Below are 26,904 nucleotides of genomic sequence, written 5' to 3' on the forward strand. Positions count from 1 at the left end.
CCAGTGGTAGGATCTGCAGATGTCACGATCCCTTAACTGGAGGACTTCTACAGCAGGTTGGCAAACAAACCACTAGGTTACCTCCTCAAACTTGTCAGTGTGCTCTGGTCTGCCACCACCTCTCGCAGTCCATGGACGGAGGGTGTTTGCTGTATTATATTTTCTCTTAGTAACCTTCAGCGTGATATTTCGTGGAAAGCTACTGTGTCATTTCACCTATCCTAGTGAGAACGATCTGACTGGCTTTGTAGTGCATGTACTCTCCTGTAAAGGAGGAACAAGCAGGCTAACATGATGACCATTGTGTCAACAGCGAGGTGGAAGCAGCACAGTCTGCGGGTCCCCAGAGGATGGTACTGTCCCCACTTTTTGCTGAAATGTTATGCGGATCAATGGTGTATTGAAAACAAACCAATCTGTGTCTTGTTTTTCAGGAGCCCTGATATAGCAGTTAGCACCCTGGCTAATTGCCTGCCTGCAGGAGTCGGGTGGTAGGAGGACAGCTGGCTGCATCTGAATCCTGATGAGAGCCAGGAGATTGAGTTACAAGGCCAGATTGGGTGAATGCATAGTCCAAATAATTAAAGCGATGACCAGTTTCATGTAACCAAGGTCCGTAAACTCTGGGTTCTCTCGATGAAGCTTCAAGCAAAGTAGCCCAGAACGCTGCTACAGTTAAGTTGAGCTCTTACCCCCCAAAAAGCTTGAGATTGTGAGCGCATGCCTTTCCCCAGTGTGTTGTTCAGAGTCCAGTTGTGGGTTTACGATGGCGTTCTGAAGACCACAACGTTTATTAGGGTTCATTGTTCCAGTCAGCACACGTCAAACCCAGTTAAAGATGCTCAGTGACACAGAGTAGGATTGTGTGCCCTATCTGTAAAACGGCAGGCAGCAGGAGTCTGTAGGTCATCACACCACTAGTGTGAAGTTTGTTGGGGTTTTTTGAAGAGGATTGCCTTAATTCTCAAGCTGTTTGAACAATATTTCTAGTTCATACAGTTCCAAAGAGAAGTTGGAGTCCAGCCTTAACCCAAAAGACGGTTGCTAGTTGAGATTGCTGTGGCCAGTGACTGTGGTAAATGCTGCTGGTACCATGGTTATTCATGCACCTGGGAAATATAAACCACAACCATTAGATCCTGAGAAACAGGCCTCTGAAATCTTACTGCTCCAAAAGGTCTGCTTCATAGGCCCTGACATTCTATTACAGCTGTCTCTGCACAAAAATAGTACAAGCCGTTGGCTGCTAAAATGGTTGAGGGACGACTCAGTAGTCTTTCAACCATATCCAGAACTGGGGCCTCCTTTGACTTTTCCATTAAGATTCTCAAGGGAGCATCTTCGACCTCACTGAGGTGGAGTCCCTGTACCTTGGGTCGTACATTGATGCTCTACTGTATCTTGAGTGACACATTTTACCTTTCTTTGGATGCTGAGACCTCAGCTCATTTTGTTGTCGGTTATCGTACCGATGTCAAGACTCGCCTCCAAAGCTGCCATGCGTGTAATTCTGACACTCATCAAACACCTCACCTTGGCTGCGAAATAAAAGCTTTTGGATAAGACCAAGACCAGAGCGACCTTGAAGATCAATTAGTCAAATTGAATGTGACCCCACAGGTTAACATTGCCTCAAAGGCCAATGTTAAGAGAAAGCCAGCACTTAGCATGGTGGAACTGTGATAATTATTTGTGCCCTATTTCAGCACCCATTAGGTGGTGGCATCCTCAGGTTTACATTGCTTGAACTTGCCCTGTTTAAAACTGTAGTGTTCACTTGGCTTTTAACCAGAGCGGAGGGTGGTGGTGGGAGGTGGGGGGGGGGGGTTACATTGGCCAGGTACCCTCCTCTTCATGTGCATTCTTGGAGCTAGAATCCATTCATGATGCAACTTTGTCCCTGGATAATTCCTAAACTCATGGTCAGGGGTCTCTTCTAAAAAGTGTTGAATTCGTGTACCAGCTAGGCACTCTGTATTCTATCCTTTCAGGTGCCAGTTGGAAATTGTTTGTAGTTGCAACTATTCTGGTATTTTTATCATTCTGTTCTGTGGAGTTTTTTCTCTCTTGGCGTATTTTCCATGTTGCTTTCTTCTCCGTCTGCCATTGCTGTGGGTAGCAATATAACTCACTTGACTGCCTACCCTTCCTGGACGCTTATTGCTCGTTATTAGCCCGCTGCTGAATCCAACATTTAAAGTTGTTCGCTGTCTGCCACATCCTTCTTTAGGGTCCTTCTGATTCCGCAACTCATATATCCTTTCTTCTGTAAATTTTGTGCCTTGCTTTGTTTTTCTGTAAATTGGTTTTGTAGCTCACGAGTTAACTCTGGTGTTATTCTCTTTAAAAGGTCCTGTGGTGTTTGCAGAAGCATGAACCAGCGCTGACAGAGCCGAGTTTATCAAAGTATTTCATTGTATATCCCTGGCACCGTTTAGTCTGTCAGATCCTCGGTGTGCGTGGGAAGTGTTTCCCCTCATGCATTTATTTCCAGTCCAGTTGTCCAAGTCTTTCACTGTTCGTCGCTAGTTCTGTTTAGTGTGGCAGCTCCTAGGTTTGTCTGAGCAGTTTGTCCCTCTCATACATGTCTGTGTCTTAGTCTCTGTTCTGTTGGCTGCACACCAGTGGCCTTTCCAACTGTTCTTTTGCCTGTCCTATCCTCTTCTGCTTATTGTATCTATATGCATTTTCTCTCTTACAACCGTAGAATCCTAGATCCCGTTACTCATCATTCTATCTCACACGTTTTCTTGCCTTTTATCATAACATGCTTGTGGTTCTGGGCAGTAACATGGCTGTTCAGAGAAGTGAACAGGATTTGTTTATTTGTGACCTAGAATAAACTGTGGTAACTACTTAAGCACCCACACGTCACTCCCTTCCAGGACTTCTGCAACAACCGCGGCTCCTACTTCAACCTGAAAATCAAGGGCATCTACTACCACTTCAGCGAGCAGACTCCAGAAACCACCCTTCCCTCCAGCAACGACAGCCGGTCTACCATCTCAGTCTGGACCTTGCCACCACCGAAGAGACCACCACGACCATGAAGAGTACTCACTCAGGAGCCCCCACAGACCCCTTCACGTCACACATCTTCCACAGAGCCACCGCCGCCATAGCGCCCGATCTACGATGCACCATCAACGCCTCCTTTGAATCTGTCACTTTCCCTGATGACTGGAAACGCGCAGAAGTCAATCCCCTCCTCAAGAAACCCACTGTATACCCGATGGACCTGAAGAACTACCGACGCATCTCTGTCCTTCCCTTCGCAGCCAAGTCACCGAGTAGATCGTCAACCTCCTGCTGACAAACTTCATCGAAGAGAATGCCATCCTCGACTCCTACCAATCTGGATTCCGCAGAAACCACAGCACTGAGACGCCCTCCTCACCCCACAGACTACATCTGCACACTCTTGACCAAGGCCACACCCAAGTCCTCATTCTATTCGACCTCTCCACAGCCTTAGACACTGTCTCCCACTGCACTCTCGCAGCCAGACTCCACGATGCCAGAATACAGGGAAGCGCCCTCGACTGGCTCCGCTTCTTCCTCGCCGGCAGAACCCAAAGGATCAGACTCCTGCCTTTCTTCTCTGAACCCACAGAGATCAGCGGCGGAGTACCCCAAGGATCATCGCTTAGCCCCACGCTCTTCAACATCTACATGGCTCCCCTCACCGCCGTCGTCCTACGAGGAACGAGCTCCCAGTCAACATCAGATGCTCCCCTACTCTGCACTCTTTCAGGAAGAGCCTCAAGACCTGGCTCTTCGACTGAACTGGAGCTGCACCCCTACCCCCAAAGCCACTAGAGACCCTCACGGTTGAGTAGGGTGCTTTAAACCCCCTGATTGTTTAACTAGACTGGAACCCTTTCACTAACAACATACAACCCCAACATAGAATGTATGATTTCAGACCCCAATGCCAGCGAAGCCGGCAAATAAAAGACAAAAAGTACAATACAACATTATAGTCATGGCCACTGGAATTATGCAATGCTGTGGCATTTTTCATATAATTGTAGATTTGCCACATAATCTGCTACAAAACATTGTTTCCTGCTCAAACTGTTCAAAAGTTGCAAAAACTGCAGCAACACGTGTTGCTGTGCAGTGGAAGGCCCTATACAAAGGTTGTCTGGTCACCTTTCTGTTGTTTATTGCAGTATTTGAGTGTTAAACTGGTACTAACGAGGTGTAACCAATGCCCAGTGTTAACCAGCATAAAAATGACAATACTAGTCATAAAATGCGCTGCATCAGGCTACTTAATTTTTCCTTTCTTGACGAATATTTTAATCAACCTTGCTGCATAATTTTGCTCTCCCCGACGCATAATTCCTGTGGCCTTGATTATAGTTTTCTCCTTTGTTTCCCTGTTATCTTGGGCTGGTATGTAATGATATGTACTTTTCACCCTGATTTCACCAGACTGTGCACCTCCAGGTATGCTCACAGTACTTAAACACTGAGCAGAATTATCAGTTTCTCTTTGATGCAGCACTTCAGTGATGTTCTTGGCCAGGATCCCAGGGATCTGGTGGTCGGGGCCTTTTGTGCTACAGTCCTAGGGTGGTATCCTAGCCAGTATCTAGGGTAGCGGGCTTTGCTAACCAGAGCTCTATGGGAGGGTTGTGGGCTTCTCCTGGACATGCTCATTTAGAACTTGCTTGCCTGGACCTAGGGGGTAGGGTACTAATGCCCGTGTGATGGGAGTTGGCCCTGCTGACCATGATTTTGGAAATTGGAGGGGGGATCCTTCTAATCGTAGTGGTCTAGTGGATGGGCTTTTTTGGCCCTGAATTTGGAGGTTGGAGTGGTGAATCCTTCTAATCAAGCTTGTAGAGAAATGGGCTCTTCTGGCCATGAGGCTGGAAGGTGGCCCTGCTGACCATGAATTTCAAGATGGGAGGGGGATCCTGTCCATGATTTTGGGTGGGTGGGTGGAGTGATCTCTGTTTGCATAAATCTTGGCTGTGGTGATGCCTTTCTGACTAAGTTTCCTGGACTGTATTACCGCACACTTATAAATAGACTGCCCATGCTCCAGTCCTGCTCATCTCTCGCGGACCTGGGATTAGCACGCCGTCCAGCTGCCTGAGGCTGAAGGTCAGGTGTCCGATGGGATGCGAGGCGAAGATGGTCTCCATCCATTAACATTTCAGGCCTGGGCTGGGTTCCAAGTCACCAGCAGCTGTCAGGAAGCCCCCGTAGTTAAAGCACACACAGTGCTTGTGCACCGTACACCCTCCTTTTTCCTGGAATGGTTGACTTACACCCAGCTTTGATTACCTTCAATAGTTCTTACACACCCGGCAGATTCCTGCATATCTGGTTCCGATAGGCGTGGTGTGATCTGCAGTCCTGGGTGGCCTCATTCCTGGTTCTTAAAGAGTAGGTTAAGTCTACCTTTGTTCCTGGTTGGCTGCAAGCCCAGTTTGGGAAGGGTGGGGCATGTCTCCCTATGGATTCCTGGGTGCTGCAAGCGTAGTTGTGATAGGATGGGGCAGGTCTCCCTATTCATTCCTGTGTGGCTGGAAGACAGGTTGTCGTAGAATTGAACAGGTCTCCATACGCATTCCTGTGTGTCTGAAGCCCTGGTTCTAGTAGGATTGGACAGGTCTCCCATTGCATTCTTGGGTGGCTGCAAGCCTAGTTCTGATAGGACGGGACAGGTCTCCCCACGCATTCCTGTGTAGCTGGAGGCCTGGCTGGTCCTCGTTGGATCTGACAGGTCTTCCTGTCCATTGCTGGGTGCCTGCAGACCAGTTGTGCTGGGTTGGGGCAGGTCTCACTGTGCAGCCCAGGGTGGCGACAGACCTGGTTCTGATAAGATACAGCAAGTCTCCCTATGCTTCCCGGGTGGTCTCTGGAATGGTTTTGTCGGGTGGGGACAGGTCTCACTGGGCATCGCAGGGTAGTTTGGTATGAGAGGGTGGTACTTGTCTCCCTGTGCGGACGCTGGTCTGGTACAGATGAGCCGGGCAACGTTTCATTAGCGCCACACTGTTCAAGCTTGTATCGGATCTGCAGCACTTTGCGATGCTGCGCAAAGCCCGTATGTTGGGCGCGGCTTGTCTGTTTAACCGGGGATTGGCGGCGTGACCCCGCCCTGACCCTGCCGCCGGTGCGCATGCCCTGCCTCGGTGGCAGCTGGGACTGGCACTGTCGGATTCTTGGCTGGGTGTCGGATCACGTTGACACATTGCCGGGATGCTGAGAATTAAACGCGTTGGCACAAGTAGCCATAGCCGGGCTCACGCCCCCCTCCCTCCTCCCCTAAGGGGCAGAACCCGCCGCGGGGCAATCATGCCCGGTGTGGTTCAAACCAATGGAGCGGGGGGGGGGGGGGGGGGGGGGGGGGGGTTGGCGTTGTTGCTCTCACATCCCCTCTCTCGCACGACCATTCCCCTCGCCTTTCCCTCTCTGGAATTGTGTGAGCCCGAGCCCTCGTCTCTGCCCACAGCCGTCACCGTGGGGCGGGGGGTTGTCGTGTGCTGTGGGCCTCTCGCTTTGCATCTCTCACGCGCTCCCTCACCCCACCCGTCACATCCCTGGCGTTATATTCCTACTCTAGCATCGACTCTCCTTGGGAATAATGACCCTAGGGCTCAGACCCCCCTTGGTACTCTACTGTTCCCTGTTCACCTCACTCACCACCTCACCGCGGGTGATCTGAACCTTTCTTTCCCTCCCCAAATCTCTTAAATCAATTGTGTGCGCTGAGCCTCCCCCATACCCCCCCCCCCTCCCCCCGCACCGTGTGGTTTTAGCCCACATTTCTTACATTGGCTGCCCGTGCCACCGATCTCAATACTTTATCCATATCGCTGTTGCTTCCTTCGCATAGATGCACCCTCCTGCCCATCCTCACTCCTGCTACCCTGAGCATCTGTTAACGGTGCCTGGACAGCCCTTTGTCATCCGCACCCCTCACTTCCATCACCTCTCTGCACCTGGTACCCTGAGCATCTATAGGCCGTGTCTGAACAGTCCTGTCATCAGCACCTCTCCCCCCTCTCTTCCATCACCTCTCTGCACCTGATACCCTGAACATCTATAGAATGTGTCTGGACATCCCTTTGTCATCCCCACCTCTTTCCCCTCACTTCCATCACCTCTCAGCACCTGGGACCCTGAGCATCTATAGACTGTGTCTGGACAGCCCTTTGTCATCAGCACCTCTTCGCTTCTCTTTCATCACCTCTTGGCACCTGGGACCCTGAGCATCTATAGACTGTGTCTGGACAGCCCTTTGTCATCCCCACCACTTTCCCCTCTCTTCCATCACCTCTCTGCACCTGATACCCTGAGCATCTATAAACCGTGTCTGAACAGCCCTTTGTCATCAGCACCTCTTCCCCCTCTCTTCCATCACCTCTTGGCACCTGTTACCCTGAGCATCTATAGACCGTGTCTGAACAGTCCTTTGTCATCAGCACCTCTTCCCCCTCTCTTCCATCACCTCTTGGCAACTGGGACACTGAGCATCTATAGACTGTATCTGAACAGCCCTTTGTCAACCTCACCTCTTCCCCCCCCCCCCTCTCTCTTCCATCACCTCATGGCACCTGGTACACTGAGCATCTATAGACCGTGGCTGAACAGCCCTTTGTCATCAGCACCTCTTCCCCCTCTCTTCCATCACCTCTCTGCACCTGGTACCCTGAGCATCTATAGACCGTGTCTGAACAGCCCTTTGTCATCCGCACCTCTTCCCTGTCTCTTCCATCACCTCTTGGCACCTGGTACCCTGAGCATCTATATACCGTGTCTGAACAGCCCTTTGTCATCCGCACCTCTTCCCTGTCTCTTCCATCACCTCTTGGCACCTGGTACCCTGAGCATCTATAGACCGTGTCTGAACAGCCCTTTGTCATCCGCACCTCTTCCCTGTCTCTTCCATTACCTCTTGGCAGCTGGTACCCTGAGCATCTATAGACTGAGTCTGAACAGTCCTTTGTCATCCGCACCTCTTCCCTGTCTCTTCCATCACCTCTTGGCACCTGGTAACCTGAGCATCTATAGACCGTGTCTGAACAGCCCTTTGTCATCAGCACCTCTTCCACTTCTCTTCCATCCCCTCTCTGCACCTGATACCCTGAGCATCTATAGACCGTGTCTGAACAGTCCTTTGTCATCCGCACCTCTTCCCCCTCTCTTCCATCACCTCTGTGCACCTGCGGACTGGCCGTAGTGGGCACCGGGCAATCCCCCGGTGCGCCGCAAGGTTGGGGGCCGGTTATGGGCCCCTGGGGGCCGTTACAGGGCCGCTTTTGCATCATAGCTGCAAAATCGGCCGAAAACCGGCCCTGACAAAGAGCTCGGCGGCACCTGGGGGTGGGGAGGGGCTGCTGAGTACTTTGCCAGGGCCAGTTTTGGTTCCCAGTCCGGCCCTGCCCTGCTCTGTCTCTCCCCCCAAGGCAGTGGGTGTGAAATGCCTTGCCCGCTCTTAGTTTGCCGGTCCCCTGCATGTGTTGTTTAACAGTGCTCCTTTATCTCTTCAGAACATTTGAATGGGTTAGCCTCAACTTCTCCTCTCTGTACCCCGTGTTAGAAAAGCAAGATGGGGAGGTAAGGCCTTTTCCTTTCTAGCACCCAAGTGGTGGAATGCCCTCCCTTTGGAAGTAAGATCCAGTCCCTCTTTGCAAACTTTTAGATCCGCGCTTAAAACTCATCTTTTCACACGTGCATACCCGTAGTGGTACTTTGTATTTTCTGTATATTGTTTTTGATAGGCGCCTTGATACCTTCGGGTTTAGTCTGCGCGTTATAAGTTGCATAATAAACTTAATCCGTCATAGCCGTTTGTGATTGCCCCCCCCCCCCCCCCTTCCTGCTTCAAGTTTTGTGGCCTCAACTCCTGATTTTCACATGGACACAACCAATGCACCTTTCAATCACTCTCGACACCTTCATGCTTTTTGGGAGCTCACGCAATCCGGAAAACTCAGCCTTGTTTCTCAGCGATTTCATTTACTGGTCTGACCCTTGTTGGTCCTGCTGCTCAGCCAGTGTGAGTATGGTGTGGAATGTTGGTGTGGATGATACTGCGGAATGTTCGGTGAGTGAGTATCCCATCCTCGTCGCCAAAATGTGGTGAAAAAAGCAGGTCCGGTCTAAGTAGTCTCCAAGTAAGTTTATTCAGGATAAGATGTTACAGCTTAGAGCCCCCACCAGGAGCAGCCTTCCTGCTGCTCAGCCCATTCTCCCAACTGACAACCTCACTCATCCAACATTCCGCTGGATCATCCACACCACACTCCCGCTTGCTGAGCAGCAGGTACAAGCCTCAGTCACAGCATGTAGCAGACAAAGTCTAATATCTGTTAGTTTCTCTTAGACTGCCTGAAACTCAGCCACCCCTCCCCCATTTACATTTTTCTCCCCATCCACTTTCCCCCTCTGCACCTCTTTTTCCTTTCCTGACCGTTTATCCCATTATGTTCACACTCCTCTGTTCACCTCTTGATTTTCTTACAATCCCTTCTCCCATTTCTCTGTTCGCCTACCTCTTTTTCTCAACTCCCATGTATTTTTGTTTTCTTGCTCTTTTCACTCCCCCTTTGTAGCCAACTTTCCCCCCCTCCTCTAAACACTCCCTTTCTTTCTATACCGATCTACCTTTCCTTCTCCATACTAGCCCCTCTTTCTCCCACTGTTTTCTTTGGTTGAGGTGCCAGGGCATTTAGGTAATGCTTGGTAAGATTGCTTTATTAGGTTTGATTTGACAGCGCCGATCACATTTGATCCTATATTGTTAACCTGTAAAGATCTTAGTTTCAGGATTATTACACTTAGGGACTTTGGCTCTGCTAATATGTTGCTAGATAGAAGTACATGTTTGGATTTGGCACAAGTTGCGTGCTTCAACACAGAAAGTGCTTACCATCCAAGAGCTATAATTATTGGTTTATGAAGTTGTCGGAGCTCTTTATCAAGTCTAGCTGTTGTGTAACAACCGAGCTTGACATTTAGGTCAAACATATGACACTGCAATCCTAGATAATTATGGTATTTGGTCTTCTATGGTACCAGCACAGCTGAGAGAATGGTCACAAGGAGGAACGTGTTGCTGTATTGCAGTCCCAGGGGAGCCTTGCTGGAATTAATCCAAAATCAGGTATAACATTAGTGTAACATCATCAATAACAGGTGTACAAGGTCACACTCCGATTAAGTGTTATAGTTGGTAGTCGACGTTTCGACCCTCGTTGTAGGGATACTACCCCTTACATGGCGGGTCTTCAGGACAGTGAGGGGGGGGGGGGGCAGTTCCTATAGGGAACAGGCATGTAAAAGAGATTACTAAATGATCACTTAATGGAGACTATTTAATCAGGGGTACATTAATTGACATCATACATTAGTATATCCTATGCTTAAGTCCAGAAGGACGGAATACCAGGCTAATTTCTTGTCTGTAGGAGCTCCTAGAGCAGGGATTTGTCGCAATTTTCTAAAGGTTCCCACATGTATCTGGGAAAACGTCAGGTGATCATAGACGATAATCCATGGCTTAAATGGGTTTGGTCTAGACATCCATTATTTCAGAAATTACGACCTGTAACTGGAAAGAGTCTTAAACACTAAGAATAGGGGAATACATTGCTTGTTGGTTCAATTAAGTTGGTCTCGGCATTATTGTAAGGTATGGGGTGTGGGTTGGTAGGTTTACATTGGAGATGCTGGATCTAACCAGCGTCTGCCGTTACGTGAACACAAGGCAGGTTATATGAAGTTACCTTGTATGCAAGTTCCTCTAATGCTCTGCAATTGGACGTGTTACTTCATTGACAGACGCATTCCTAAGGGGGTGGATAAACGGATGATTTAAAATTCGGATGATTTAAAATTTACTGTTGTGCGGATCGTACCGGTAAAACGGCTATACCGGCTCTAGATTTACCTTGTTAATTGGCAGGGTGTCCTCAGTTGAATGGTTTCAGGTTCACTGTGGTGCGGATAGTCCCGCTGTATTAACGATACTGGCTCTCTGGAATTAACTTGTTATTGGGCAGAGAATCCTCAAGTAATTGGCAATCTAGAGGAAAGTAAAATATAATATAGCTCGTAATGGGGTAAAATATTTGGGTCGCAAGGTGTGACGACCTTCTCAACAAAGAGCAATGAGATCAAAAAAGTTGTAAACAAATATTGGAATTTGATTAGTGAAGATGTGGGAAGGAAAAACCCGCCCATGCATTCGTTCAAAAAGGCTAAAAATATCCGAGAGCATGTGGTCTGTTCTTTCCTAGAGACACCCACACCACCATCACTCACATCTATGTAGAACTTGCAACTCATTGTTGGACACCACCGATGTGGTAACTGCAAAGCTTGTGATGACACCTTACAAATCAAGGAGTTTGTTCATAAACATCATAAAATTGCTCCCCTACTGGGCATTTTTCATCTCCAGGGGAGGCTCCTTGGTTCAAGGGCTCGAAACTAGGTGAAAAATTCTCCTTTGACACAACCTACAGCCGAACTGCTGCTGTTGGTGCAGATAATGATAGTCTCACACTTGTTTTTCTGGCCCGTGTTCACCACCAAGAGGGTGAGTGGTGAAGCCATGTGTGATGGGGTGTTTTTGTGATCTGGGCTGCTGAATCTGTTCAAAAAGAAAAAGCACAGTTCTACTTATATGCGAGGGATTTGGTATTCATTCTTGCTGCAAGTCTTGACATTTCCCCGAAAGATATGGACCTGACCTAGAGAATGCTATCATTTCTATTTTGCAGGACATTGTTTGGTGACGCCCTCCACTGCCCCTTATGAATCCCCTCAGTCACGCTGGATTAGTGAAGTCTGCTGAGTAGACTCTATTGGAACATTCAGAAGCAGGTGAGTAGACCTTGACGGTCCTTTGGGTGGTATGGGCTCATGTTAGGGTGGTATGGCTCCCTTCCTCTGACCGGCCACACTCTGCCTATTCAGGGGGTTGGAGTTTCGTGGGACATATCTTCCTCCGGTAATTTTGCACTTTACAATGGTGCGCCCCGCTCTTGTCGGTGATGGATGGGTTCCTTCTTAGGAGCAGAAAGGCTTCATATTTGTCTGGGTGAGATCATTCTTTCCTTTGACAGTCCACTCTCCCACTCGAGGGGGCTGATAGCATTCCTTCCACTGGCAAGCTAGTCACTTCCATGAGTGCAAGCAGGCGCTTTGCAGTTGTGTGACAGGCTCCTTTATCCTTGGGCTAGTGGGCTCTTACCCAGCTCATAAGGCTTCTTTCATTGGCAGGGCTCTTCATCCCCATGGGGGAATTTCATTCCTTTGTCTGGGCTGCTAGGACCTTGCACAAGTCGGAATGGGCACATTGGTGTGGCAGGCTCTTGCTTGCAATGGGGCAGATTCTTTTATGGGACTTGGCATCCTGCGGCTGGAGTTCTCGTTCGCCAGCTGGGAAGGCTTTTTTCCTCTTGACAGGATACTCTCTCCACTGAAGAAAGCTGCGTCCCTTTCCCTGGAGTCCTTTCAACTTGCTCTGTCATGCTGGTACCTTCTTCTACCAGGTTAGCACTTTCCAGCGATGTGGCATTCTTCCATCCGCAATAGGGCAGTTTCCTTCCTGGGACTAGGCACCTTTCATCCTTGGCTGTGTGTTCGCTGGCCACTTCTGACAGGGCAGGCCACATGTTGTGGACTCTACCACGGATGTGCATCTCTGATATTGAAGCTGGATGAGAATGTTTATAAGCCCATGACACAGACTAAGTCAGTAAAAAGAAGATAATTTGCATTTGCGGTGTACCCTAACAGAATTCAGACAAAGAAGGTTCACGCAAGATGGTTTGTCAATACCAATTTTGCAGAATTGCTAAGTAGGTTCCTCTGAATCTTATTGTAATTCTGTCCTTTTCGGCTGCAGAAGCTTGTTACTGGTATAAGTTCATCTGATCCCTTCAGCACAGCTGGAGTGAAGCCTTTCTGCTGGCCAAGAGATCTTAGAGATCCACTTTCTTCACTGCTCCTCGCAATTCTTCAAGTGAAAGTTTTCTGTCTTTACCTCAAGCCCCGAGGGAAAGAGATGTGCCACCCCTCCTGTCGTGTCTCTGTCCCTATGTGGGAATATTTTGTCTTGTAAAACCCATAAGATGATGGACAGAATGTTGCACATCGGCAAAACATTCACCCCCAGTCACAGATCTGGGTTTAATCCATCGTTATTTTGCTCACCACGCCACCCCACTTCAGACATGGCCATATGCAAATCAGTCTTGACCCTGTGCCTCATGGGAACAGCCCAGCCCTAACTGCTAAGCCATGTCTTCCCTGGACCGGAATCAAGCATCCTAGGACTGGTTTCTGGCTATCAGCCGTCATCAGCAGCCAGGATAGCTTGGCTCCAGTGGCCTAGTGAGCAAGGGACCCACGTCTGGGCACACCCTTCCCACATAGGGCGAACAGTAAAACACACAAGATGATGGACGGAATGTTGCACATTGGCAAAACATTCACCCCCAGTCACAGATCTGGGTTTAATCCATCGTTATTTTGCTCACTATGCCACCGCAGTTATGACATGGCCATATGCAAATCAGTCTTGACCCTGTGCCTCATGGGAACAGTCCAGCCCGAAATGCCAAGCCATGTCTTCCCTGGACCGGAATCAAGCATCCTAGGACCGGTTGCTGGCTATCAGCCGTCATCAGCCAGGATAGCTTGATTCCAGTGGCACAGTGAGCTGAGGGTGAATGTTTTGCCAATGTGCAACATTCCGTCCATCATCTTGTGTGTGTTAATATTTTATCTTGTGCCATTGGAGAATTTAACACTCGATGCTCTGTTAGGTTGTCATTCTTTCAGTGGGCCTGTGCATGTGACTTTGTTCTCAATAAGGTACGGCTGTGTTTAACCATGTGCTCAAAAATAGATGGAGTCGGGACCTCCTTTAAACTATCCATAGGTTCTAGCCGGGGGTCAGAACAGGCGGAACCTCTGTTCAGGTCGTGTTTTTATGAAGCAGGTCCATCCTGTGTCAAGTTCCCAGGTGCACACAAGGAGACTGCTATGAATTTAGGACTATTTGGTCCCTGTTCAGAAAATTGGGTTGTTCCACCTATGCAGAATTGCATGTATATTTTTACCACAGCAGGTGTGGTAGCAGCTTACCTATGCCTTCCACCCACATACAGTGTTTAGTCATCCCAGTCAAATTCTCACAGGCGCCCTGGAACTGAGGCATAATGAGGACTGTTGGCTCAAGCCCCCCATAGGTGACAAGCTCAAGCATTCCATCTGTTTTTGTCCGTGTGCTGCATCGCCATGACTGGCTACCTTCACACTGTTACTGAGCAGGACGCAGGCTCACATAGAAACCAGAGGGGGAACTCTCCTAGGTACCCAGTTACTTGTAATGCGGACATCTTGTGCCGGATTACTCTATACTGCTAAATTCTGAACCCTGAAATAAACCCTTCTTCTGCAAAGTAGTTCCAAGTCATGTGGACTTTATTGCACCCAATAAATATCGGTTGCGATTAATTCCGCCTCCCCCAGATACATTTGGTCAGTCAAGCCAAATGGAATTTATAGGGAAAAAAGGCCATGGATTTAACAGGACATCCAGATTTTGGTGCAGTAAGTAACCAAATCTAAACGTCATTCCCCATTCCAAAATACCATTTCGGAAAAGCGGAATTGAATGCACCTGATAAATGCTGAACCCAGGTGTATCTGATTTCATTGGGTACAATAAATTCTTTATGCACTGCTGATGAATTTGTAATCAGGCCCTTAACCCTAAAAATGAAACGGGTGTCCTTTTTGGTGAGATCCTAGGATCCTCCACATTGTGCTTGTTGCTGTACAGCCTGCACAGGTGGGCTGTGAATATTGTGTACTTGCTCTTACCAAACCCACCTTTGCCTGGCAGAAGCGGTTACTTTCCACCCTTGTGATTTTACATCCCCCTTCCCTTCCTTCCTGTCAGCCACACTTGTGGTAAGCTGCTTTGTCTTGCCTCTCTGTTTCTTTGTTTCCACAGGTAAGGTTCTGCTCCCACCTTAGAATGGCTCAAAGTAATACACAAATAACCAACATAATGAAACGCCTATCTGATCCTCTCTGTAGGACCTGGGAGCCAGGGAAAGGGGATGAACCCCGAGACCACCCCCGGGAAGACTCCAGAGGAGATGTACATCCAACAGAAAGTGCGGGTCCTGCTCATGCTTCGGAAGATGGGCTCCAATGTAAGTGTGCTGGTTCAGCCCTCCCCCACCCCTTCACCCCATAGGCTAAGAGCATGGAAGTTCTGCGGACCCTTAAGAATCACTAGCCTGTCAAGAATTTGCCTGCCTTCCCTGAACTCAGATATTCGTTTGTGAATGAATTATGGCACGAGTTGAGGATGCTGGTTCCAGTGCATGTGTGGGCATTGTTGTGTATTTTCTTTGGGGTGCCTAGCTACGCTCTGTATTTGATGGGTGTGTAGCCTACCTACGCCCTCAGCTGAAGAGATAGCAAACACGGGTTGCCAAGAAGGCAGGCATGAACATTACTCCACAGATGGTAAACTAGCACCGGGGGACGGGGCGCAAATGCACAGAGCTTCCCCGTTGTCAGCAAGGCATAAAATATTTCGTTCTCCAGGGGTTGTTAATTGCTTTCGTGGGATGAAGTTAGAATGAGTATTAAAATAAATACATAACATGAGCTCCTCACACAAACACCGCAGTGCCATACCACAATTTGAATCCATGCCCCCACTAATAAGCATGAATAACGCTAAGATGTAAACGATCATTAGCTGTATGTAAAACATGAATTATTGACTTTTAAACGATCTGTGTAACCTGCTGAACTTGAAAATGCCAATAAAACCGGTTTATGCGACAAATAGAAGATTGTGTGAAGGTGTGGGTATATGTGGGCATTTCCTGTTTCCCCAGCGGTGTATTTGATGACTAAAAGTCTACTTGTGCTGAGTTTGTAAAATGGTTTGATGTAAGGATCTTACAGAATGTTTGGTTTTGTGGGATAGTGAATTAGCCAAGAATATTAAGAGGGGTTTAGTGAGATGTTATGTTTAGGGGCACTTTTGCTGTCTTTTAACATATGGTTGAGACCCCCAACAGTTGTGGCCCCATGCAGTCACAAACTCATCGTGCTTTGTGCTGAGAGTCCCTTTATCTCCGTGATGTTAGGTGGCCACCAACATAGCCTGTTGGAAGGCCATACACCACCACGAGTCCTACATGAACACTGTGGTCAAGAGAGCCCCAGGACCAGCTTCACTCAACAAGTATGGGGTTGGCGTTGCTGCTTCAAGCGAGCTACTAACCATCTTCAGTTTTTTTTCTTACCTTGTTCTGGTTTCCATAGCTGACGCCGAATGAGGAAGCCTTTCTTCGGACGTATGCTTGCGTGGTGAACAGTCAACTCAGCCAGTTGCCACAACACAACATTGACCAAGGTGAGTGCTGGAGGGCGAGCAGGGTCTCCTCATCCGGAATTGTGGGAGTGGGTGTTAGTGGCAGCCCTCAACAGGGTTCCACTACGTCCTAGAATCTCACTCCTAGAAAGTGAAGTTTGATGCTTAAATGATCTACCCGGCTGAATGCCACGAAGAGATTATGATCTATTTAGGCAGATTTTGGGTTAGATTACATTACCTGTGTTCACATATGGCTTTACTTACGAGCGGTCATCTCATTTATTTATTTTATTTATTTATCCATTTATGGAGCGCATGGTTACACCACCGGTGTGTCCCTGCGCTAAAAACAGACTCTCTGAAAGGAAGCGAAAAGAATTCTCACTTAGCAACCACTGGTCCCTGACATTGACTCATAGCTTCAGTATTGCATATTGTTGACCTCGTGTCTAATCTGGACTGTTGGCTCGTCTTCTACTTGGATAGCTTAGTTCCCATCATCTTCAACTGCCAAGTAACGTTTGTCATCCTGCTTGCTAACAAGGGTTTTCTTGCTGCCCTAAACCTGTATTTGCTCTTCTGCCTGCCTAAGCCTTTGATACTCTTCCCTCGCTTTTCTTCCTCTGCCTTGGTTTTCTGCCCTCTTTCAGCCTGCTCTCCCATTTTTAAGTTGCTCTGTTCAGCCTTATTTTGTCCTGCTTTCACTTAGTAAATTAAGCCTGCTTTAGTGGCCGCTTCCATAACCAATACTGAACTTTTCTGCCATAGCCATCCCTTCCTGGCACAATCTCTCATGTCCTGCCTATCCAGTCCCACCAGCCATCTCCTGCTTTGGTAAACCTGCTCGCACTACTTTCGCTTGCAAGCCTCATGTCATTCACTGCTCTGTGTACCTTGCTTTATCTTACCATACCCTTACCATACCCATGCCTTCTTTGATCTCTCCTGCCCATCTCTGCATTCGCCTACAATTTCCTATGTTGCGTTTGTGCCCAGGGACAGACACACACAACCCTAACAGCCTTGTCTTGCACAACGCTATTTTTTCTTCTGCGTATTAAGCTGAGGCCCTGTGTTGTAATGGTTCAAAATTGGAGGCTTTGTGGTCCTTCCTTTATATATGATTGAATGTGCCATTTTGCTTTCCTTTTTTGTAATCCTCCATCTGGCCACTGGAAGGCAGCATTGCATCGCCAGACACTCTGCTCTCGCGTAATCAAACCAGACTTAAATGAAAAAAATAATAAAGCCTGGTACAGGCCGTACAGCAAGCGACTAAAATACCTAGTGGCGGCGAAAGGCATGTTTTTACCCAAAGGCATTACAGTCAGGGGCGTCAGACCCCGAGAAGCCGCATTGTCCTCGCTACAATACGTCGAAAAACGTTCCAAAGGAGATTGCATCATTGTGACTGCAGCTTGGCAAAGGATATGTCACTTCTGCAATAGTCCCTGCTTAGCCGTGAAGCTTTGAGTAGTGATGTGTGGACACCTGCATCCCAAGCCAGTCTGGTCTTCGGGCACAACCTTAGAGTGGGTTCCAAAGTCGTGGAGCTCGAATCACAAATCCATATTTTGCCTTGAGGGTACATTTACAGCCTGGAATGGCTCTATTAAACTTGTTGAATCAAGAATTCCCCAAAAGCATACCTGGCAGGCGTAAATGATTTCACTACTAACTATGCACAATAAGTACTAAGCCCCACGCAAGGACACAACTTTCCAGACATTCTACGGGGGCATGTTTGTGACTTCAAAAACATTGTACTTTTACGCTTGTACATGGAACTACGTTTGCGGTTGTAAATACATAATATTTTCTTGTGAATCGGTTCCCAAGTTTCCCCTACTATTTGGTCACTTGTTTTTGAATCTCAAAGAGCCACAGGTTTCTATTTGTTGTGAGCATATACTACTTTCCTATAACTAAAAGCTATTTGCCACCTACTTTAGTGTGACTGACCAAAGACAAAAAAATAAACTTCAACTTTGATGGAATGACCAATCCGATGTTGAAAGAGGGTCATTTCAGCCAGAGCAATGGGTATCTCTGCCAGAACCAGGATTTGAATATGTGTTACTAGTTATTTGGTGCCCCTTCTTTGGTAGGTGTTGCCAGAAGTGAAGCATCAAGGTGTATTTGCCAGTTGTTAACTTCTACCCTTTTAAGGTAAGGTGGAGTGAGTGAAGTGAATTCTGACACCAGTACTGCCATCTTCGTGTCGGTGCAGTTTGCTGATGCTGTTTCCTTACTTGAGCGGGGCTGTCGTCTCTTAGCTCAGTTTGCAGGGGTGGGTGATTCCTATGAACGGTCAAAGAAACCTCCACAGTAAAGCTGTGATGACCCAACGAAAGTATGTGGACGAAGGGCGCAAGGGTTTGAGAGCAGATGGTGCCTCCATCTGTCCCCGGCTGTTTCATCCATAACTGAAGCTTTGCAGCCACTGCTCTGTCTTTCCACTTATGCTTTAAGGCCTAAGATTTACAGGTCAGTCAAGGCGTCTGTTTAGAGTTTTCCAAACCTAAAACAGGCAAGTGGAAAGCTGGTGAGTGTTATTGGGGTTCAAGGGAGACCTAAGGTTTGGGGAAAACCATGAAAACTTGTATCCTGTCTATGTTCGTGTGATGTCCGCTTACCGCCTTTGTGCAAGTTGGTGATTCTAAGTGCCATATTGGACTATTTGCACCATTTTACATAGAAGCCCATCAATATTTCCAAGCTCTGAACTTTAATAATATACTAACCATCTCAATCAGCCAGAAATGTAGTATTATTAATATTGCACTCTGTCCCCTAACTCTTGTACAGGAGTCGGCAGGAGGAGAGATGGAAGCCAGTAGGAGTTAGAAAGATGTAGATGAGACTCTTAAAAGCCATTACCAGAGTAAGTCACACTAGAAGGCTACATCATTGTCCTTATCAGGCAGCCTATAAGGGATTAGAAGCAGAAAGTGCATACATTTAGAAAAGCTGAGATCGAGAACCGCCTTTGCTCAAGAACACCCCTTTACTGATGCTACAGCCTGAACCTTCTTGCACCTGGATGTAAAGATTGAACCATGCTAATCACCTTTAGAAAACCTACTGCATCTGGCTCTTCTTGAGTAATCCCCTTATCTCTAATACCTGAAATATGCTGTTTCAAATCCTTACTCCAAATATTTGTTTCCCTGTTCATTTGTTTTGTGTATTTATTGAGTTCTATGTAAAGAGAGCTAACACTCTTTTTGCTGCAAGAGTGCTCCATACAACTGTTAAATAAAGTACATGACTACAGTTATCAGCTTCGTCGGTGGTCAAAATCTGAGCATGCTGGCCATGAAAGGTAAAAAGAGGCCGCTGCCATCTTGAAATGTCATCTGTCATTTCATCTTCGATTGCAGGTCATTGACAGCGTGGAAAATAAAAGGCAGATAGAAGCCTTCTCCTCCCAATAATTCAAAGACAGTTGAAACTAGCAAGTATGCAACACCTTGGGAAAAATAATCCTAGACAAACGAAAGTTTGAAATGTCTGTGGATAAGTGCACACTGGGTACCAGCAATAGAAATTGCACAATAGGCAAAACAGCATTGCTTCATATCCTGTATTCCCTTAAAGTTCATCCATAATTTTTCCAACCTGTATACTGAAGACAGGATGAGTTAATTGTAGACCAAGGCCGCAGGAAAAAACTAGATGATAATGTGGCCCGGGATGTAAGGAAGGACTTAAACAGCTTTACAATAGAAGATTGAGGGTGTCAATTTTAGAAACACCTGTAGAGTGCCACTGGAGATATCAGACCTTTTCCTGGCAAGTTTTGATTTTTTTTTTTTATTGATTTTCAAAGAAAACCTAAATTCGTTGGATTAACATCAGCAAAGTGGCAGACCATCCTTATCAGTAAAGTTGAAATAGTTGTCTTCTCTGTCTTTCACAGCTCGTCGGCGGGCCTTGGACATTAGGCATCACAGAATATAATGATATTCTCTCAATGTCTGGGTTAACTAAGTCTACAGAGTATGTCAACTCGCAATGTTCTCCAAGGAGGTACCCCCTTCTCCCCAATCTCATCTTTCTCCAGGTATCCCATATTTTCTAGAACTTCCGAAGGCTTCTTTCACATATCAACCTTTCCTCCTCCATGCACTGATCCGTCCATTATGTTGTAATGTATACGGAGGATCACCAGTAAAGCAAGTAAGTGTAATTAGGTACTTTACTTAAAAAGTCATGAGCCCAACCTAAGCTGTGCATCTGGTCTTGGTGGGCCATGTTAGACTTTCCCATTCTCTGACTATGTCTCTCTTCGCTACCACCAGGGAGCAGAGGGCCCGTTTGCTTGTGTGCAAGTCAGTGTCTAGTATTCCAAAACGAGATTTTTCAGCTTGTGTATCCGAGGCATCTCAATTCCTAGGAATACATCTGCTCATTCCGTATTTCTTTTGAGAATCTCTGCACCTTTCTATCACACCACTGGGTGTGCACAAGTTCATATGTTTGCCCTGAATTATACGACAAATGGATAACTGGCTCTCTGTTTTGTTGATTCTAAAGCTGAATTTGACATGGTGTTTAAATTTGGTATGGATAAAGTATAAATTATTAACACCTGAAAGCTTAATGAGTCTATTAAATACTTTTTATTCTAAGACACAGAATTGGGTACAACTTAATGTTGGAAGAACTGCAGTAGTGCCAGGCAAGACTGGGTTGACAAAGAGGTTTGTTCCCTCCCACGAATTTACAGCCTGCTGTCCTCCTTGTTTATTTATTATCTTCATCCCTCTTAAGGATGGTAGCTGGTACCCCCCCTCCCCCCCCCCCCAAGAATACTTGGGCCCTGATTACGATGTTGGGCGGACTTTAGTCCGCCCAACACCGTCTTGGTGTGGGAACCGACCGATCATAGTTCAGCGGTTCTGAACACTGTATAATGATGTGACCGCCCGCATCACAAGCTCCCATAGAGAAATGGGAGTTTACGTGAATCCCTGCACCGCGTGGCAGGCACCTTGCGATGCTTGCCACACAGGGCAGGGATTTACAGGGGCGCTCTATAGGTGCCCACTGACTCCCAACCGGAGCACAGAAAGCCCGATATGAAAAGCTTTTTGGAAACTGACATCAGAATCCCCATGGCTGAAACATCGTCCGTAGGGGATTATGAAGGTTTTCAGACTGGTCAGTGAGCTCCTTGAGCCCAGGAAGAGAGCCAGAATGATCGGCCAGTTTGAATTCTGACCGTCGTATTCCTAATACGGTGGTCGGAAGTAAAGAAATGATGTCGGTAAGAGGCTTTCCGACCGACATCCTATTGAGGGCTGTAATGTTCCAAATTATGTATTGTATGCAGATGACCAAAAGTTTTAAAAAGGCATTTGAATGCTTCAGATGTATATTGTACAACTAATAAGTTAACAATACATATAAACAACTGGTTGTAAGAAATGGAATTTTAATTGGAACTAATCATTATATTTGGGAACATTTTAAATGTTCAGAAATACAGTTCTTCGAGTCATTGACCAAAATTATTTGTCCATTTTTTTATTATGTCTAAATTTGTCAATGGAAAGAATTCAGTTTTTAAACCAGTGCTTTGATTTGATTTAATTTTTAGAAAAGCACAACAATTACCCGAAGGCATCAAGGCGCTGTAGCCGGACGTCCAAAAATGAGCTATGCCCACCATATAATAGTAGGGGGAAACGCTGCCTATATAGTGTAGAGCCAGGTTTTAAGTGCCTTTCTAAAAGGCATCCACTCTGTGATCGCCGTAAGGCACTATAGAAGGAAGCTCCAGAGTCTGTCTGCGGCGACCGAGAAGGCTCTGCCTCTCCATTTCTTCTTTCGAGGCCTAGGTGCAGAGACCAAATTACGGTGTGCTGTGTGAAGGTTTCTTTTTGAAGTGTACCAGTGGAACATCTCTTTAATCCCAGCAGGGCTAGGAAGATCAAGGGCCTTGTGCACAGTACAGATAGCTTTAAACATAATGCGTTGTCTGATGGGGAGCCAATGCAGATCACACAGCCCAGCAGCAGCTGATAGGTGCTTTGGAATATCAAGGATCGCTCTAGCAAGAGCACCCTATGCCACCTGCAGTTTATGGTAAGTGCTGATACTGGAGTCAAGATAGAAGGAATTACAATAGTCCTATCTGGACATGAAGGTGAACAAGGCTTTTGAAAATTAGCGTTAGAAAAAGATGTTGTTCTAGAAGCAGTTTGGACTTTCTGTAGAAACTTTTTCTTTGCTCTTGATGTAACTGGAGGTTTCAAAATCAGTGGATGCACTGAATAACATTTTCCACTGGTTCTACAGCACACCCGGAAACTGTCAAGAAAAGTCACCATTGAAAATAATATTCTACCACCCCACCTTTGCTTTTCAGATGCTGGGTACAAAAGACGGCCTTTCCCATAGAAATCAAATCTTGATTCTGAACAAGTGCATTATTTTAACGTTTTATTGAAGCAAAATGATCTAACCCTGTAATAGAAGAGATCCAGGTTATTTACGGAGTCTATCTTGAAAAGCATCCTTACAGCATTCCTTTTATTCATTTTTATTAAGTACCTTGTTTAGCATTGCATTCATTCATTCATTCATTGGTCCATCAATTGGTAATTAATTGTAGCACCACCCAAACCATGAAATGCAACCAGGCCTGCAAGGCCAAGCGCTCCTAACCCTACTCGCAAGCAGCTCAGATCTGTATTTGGTTTGTTGGTCAAGAGTAAACACACAAGGCTTCTCTCGACCACTGCCATAGCACTGTTTAGTAGATCTTTAAGCATGTATGAGAGGACTGCTTCAGGAGCAGAATACAAAGACCTATTTCTTCCAAATGCTTTTTTTATTGCAGAGCTACTTCTCTAACTTTTACATTGTGGCCTGAGCTGGGCGTACATTGTATTGACCGTACTGTAACCCGAAAGTCTGTATTTACTGGGCAAAACTATGGTGCATTCAATGGGTGATGCTTATTGGGTAATGCTAAATGAATTGTCTTTCACATCCAGGGTTGATAACTTGTCATGGATAAGGCTTGTTCGTCATCAGACGCTGTGGAAACTAAACCTGGAGTAACTGTTGGTGCTTAATTAGGTCAGATGTAGTACGAATAAAGATCTCATTATCAGGCGTTAATTATCAAGCAAACTCAAGTTATAAATATCACTTGGTTCAAAACTAAAAATGGCGAATACACTTGATTTTTATTTTGAAAACCTAAGCCCTTTATGACTTGGAGCCCTTTATTCTAAATTTGGGAGTGCGTACTCATAGGACATCTTCTTGGGTGCGTTGCCTACGATCTAACAATGGGCATGGATCCTCTGTTTTATGTCTCCTAGCTTAAGGATCATCTTCTTTGGGGTTACTTAGCTGTGGAAAACTGCAATGTGTTGGGTCATGGTGAAAATGTATGCTATATAAGTAGAAGGCATGTGGCAGTAAGTTGGCATCTCATAACAAGATTAGCTCAGATAATCGTCCAGAATAAATATTCTATGCATTTTAATAGGAAAGCTCCCCGTTTATTGGGTACTTGCAATAACATGTAAGAATTAGTAGGACGAGGGATTAAAAAACTTGTGAGTCAAAAGAAGGACCGTGTGCAACTAAGAGAGGCATTTATTTCCGGCTCTGCTTTTTTTCTTCTTATGAGATTGGCTTGATTATTTATTTATGGTTAATGATTGTATTTCTTTCGAGAACTATTCTCTGTCCTGGTATGGAGAGAGAGAGAGCAGCAGCCAAAACCGTGTGGGCTATTCCAGGTTCAGTCAGCCAACCATGTTTTTCTCAAATCCTATACTTGAACTCTGTGGGCTAAACTTTGCAATAATCCCACTGTTTTACCACTTATTGGTGAGTAACTCCAGGGGACGTGCGCCAGGGAGATAACAATGCATCTGTCAGGTTGGGACTCCAGTCTTTTTTTACCTGTGTATTGATCCATTTATAACAGGGCCCTATCGCTCTTCGTCAATGTTCTTTCAGCATGGCTATCAGATTCACTGCGTCGCTTGAAGCATGCAAGCGAGAATGACCTTGGTACTGCACTGAGGGAGAGAGCGGTTGGGCTCCCTGTCTCTCCATACAACACCAGTGCCCAAACTGCAGGAGTCAGCCCAGCCTCACAAGACTCAAAACCAAAACGTGCTCCTCTGGTGGGGTGAACGACTTCCACTGAGACCGTTTCCTTCTTGAGGACAACTCATTCATCCCTTCTGATCAATAGATATTCAATGTGGGTGGGAGTTTTCAAACAAGAGAGACCTCGCATCGGGGAAAAGTTGAACGTTTGCTACAGAGGCAATGTGCACTTACGATGTAAGTCATCGGGAGCAATACCAATTCCACATATGGCTGGCTCCCAAGATAGAAAAAAAGTTTATTCTTTCAACATGATTTTCAAGACCTAACCACTAGATGACAAACTGACTAGTATTAGGGAAATTATTGATCTTCTGGCAGAGAGTAAAACAGATTGTTTGGGGCGAGAGTGTTTAAAAAAAAAGAATCAGAATTTGTGTAGATAAAAACAGCCAGGGTGGGAACTGCAAAAGTTAAGGGCTTTGTTGCAGTGGATAGTGAAGAACTAATGGTTGATTGGTGTTCGGCAAGGGTCCCTGTGGTGAGGCAGTGTTTGTAGCCTGTGTGGCATTTGATTCACATGCTCTGCATACTCCTGCCATCTAGTTTTGGGCTTGGACTTTTGCAAATTGTTTTTCTTTGCAGAAATCTTTCAAGTTATGGGATGCACTTTGATTCCACCCTTAGCTGGAAAGGCGCATGGACGCAGATCCCCATGTATTTTTCTGCCGTTTGGTATGGGTGTGTAACGAGGGTGCTGTGAGTTGTAGTGTGTCCACCAGGCTCCTTTGGAAGCACGCTGTAAAATTCAACACCAATATTCAGAAAAGCTTTCATCGTCCGTGCTTTCAGCAACCTCCTTAGGCAACCGTCTTCAGTCAGTCGCCCCCAACTGCTAGGACTTTGGGCCCTCTCTGGGGTCCCCATGACCCTCATCCCCGACAACTCCTTCATAAAGAATGCACAAAGATTGAACAGACATTTTTCCAGCTCTGTCCTCTGTGCCATGCAAAGTACCTGTGGTCTGACAGCAACAATACTACATGAAAAGCTTGGCTCACCTCTCCTTTGAATTTCCTTCAAAACCATCAAGAGAGGTGTTCGGCACATCAAATGATTCTCAGGCAATCCTGTGACAGTGTCCTCAACCTCTTTGGAGAGCAAGGGTCATACAAAATCGAGGAGGGTAAAAACAACGGCCCTTCAAGAATTTTGCCTCGCCAACCATCGCTTCACACAGGCGCAGTTTTCTCCTCTGAGTCCAACCAGGAAAGGAAGAGGGGGTCCCTTTATTCTCAACCCCTACTGGAACGTGAATGAAGACCTTTGCCAGACCTTCGAGTATGGTCCTCACCGACATTATGTATGTAAAGAGGCCTGACGCATAGGCAGAGCATCATCCAGTGGGGGTCAGGAGATAAGTCCCATGTCTAACACTTAACAGCCTTCAGTGCCTCTGCTGCCTTCGGGCTCTGGACGCACAAATCAAGGGCCTTGGAGCCGACAAGACCTCTGTCCGCAAACACTGCCCTACCATGATTGTCGAGCCCAAAGATCCACAAGGCTCCAGGCTCTTTGAAGCTGAGGCTGCCATCAACTCCGAAGCCACCATTGGCGCCAAAGACTCTATAGACAGCTGGCTCCAACAACTCTGAGCAACCCATCCTGCAAAGTCTTCAAGAAAAACTGGATGTAAGGCAGAAAAGATTATCATCCAAACCAGGAGAGCGAAAATCTTGACGCCGTTAACTTTGCTTAAATTCTCTGGGACTGCCTCGGAAGAGGAAACATTTGAGGAGGAGATTGCTGTGGAGCTACTTCCCAATCTCAAAAAACATAGGGGCATGGGCACCAGACCTCTCCCCTACACTCCACTTACTCCTCTTCTACCACCTCCACCACCAACACCTTCTTGACCACTTCCCCCATGCCTCGACACTCACCTGAGAGATCCCCCCACATTCTTCTGTGAGCCTGGAAGCCCCTGCAGCTCTGCCAATCCTTATGATACTCCATTCCACCAAGAGGCTATGGATGACCCCTAGGATGATTAGAACAAGAAAACCCCCAGCAACCCTGAAACAACTCGCATGGTAACTGCAGGAGGTTCTCCCTCTGCTGCAGTTCAGTAAGGTGATTGCATGATGCCTACTTTCATATCCCCATCCATCCCGCCCACAGGTGCTACCTCTGCTTCATGGTAAGCGTCCACTATTGTCTACTCAAAATACTTCCCTTAGAGGTTACCACTGCTCCAAAGGGTCTTTGCAAAGTGTCTAAAGAGCTGTAGCTGCACACATGAGGAGGATAAGCATACTCGTTTTCCCATACCTCAAACATTTGATGACTAAGAGCACAATCAAGCATTGCTACCTAGCCCACACGCAAGCCGCCATCTCCTTACTCCACAGCCTTGGTTTTACATTAAA

The 26,904-nt window shown here is 46.7% G+C and overlaps 1 protein-coding gene across 2 annotated transcripts in view; it reads left to right on the forward strand.

Moving 5' to 3' along the window:
* Positions 1-26,904, forward strand: part of CTNNBIP1 (catenin beta interacting protein 1) — a 130,424-nt gene that overhangs the window by 35,863 nt on the left and 67,657 nt on the right. The window contains exons 2-4 of one of the 2 annotated variants that reach the window (XM_086921383.1): positions 11,754-11,856; positions 15,088-15,206; positions 16,339-16,429. In XM_086921383.1, the coding sequence (XP_086777509.1) occupies positions 15,111-15,206; positions 16,339-16,429 (187 nt within the window). In that variant the 5' untranslated portion in view covers positions 11,754-11,856; positions 15,088-15,110. The remainder of the gene's footprint in view (positions 1-11,753; positions 11,857-15,087; positions 15,207-16,338; positions 16,430-26,904) is intronic. The other variant, XM_086921384.1, reaches the window with a different exon arrangement.

Source organism: Lissotriton vulgaris, chromosome 5 (genome assembly GCF_964263255.1).
Source record: "Lissotriton vulgaris chromosome 5, aLisVul1.2, whole genome shotgun sequence".
In the NCBI taxonomy this organism is placed as follows: domain Eukaryota; kingdom Metazoa; phylum Chordata; class Amphibia; order Caudata; family Salamandridae; genus Lissotriton; species Lissotriton vulgaris.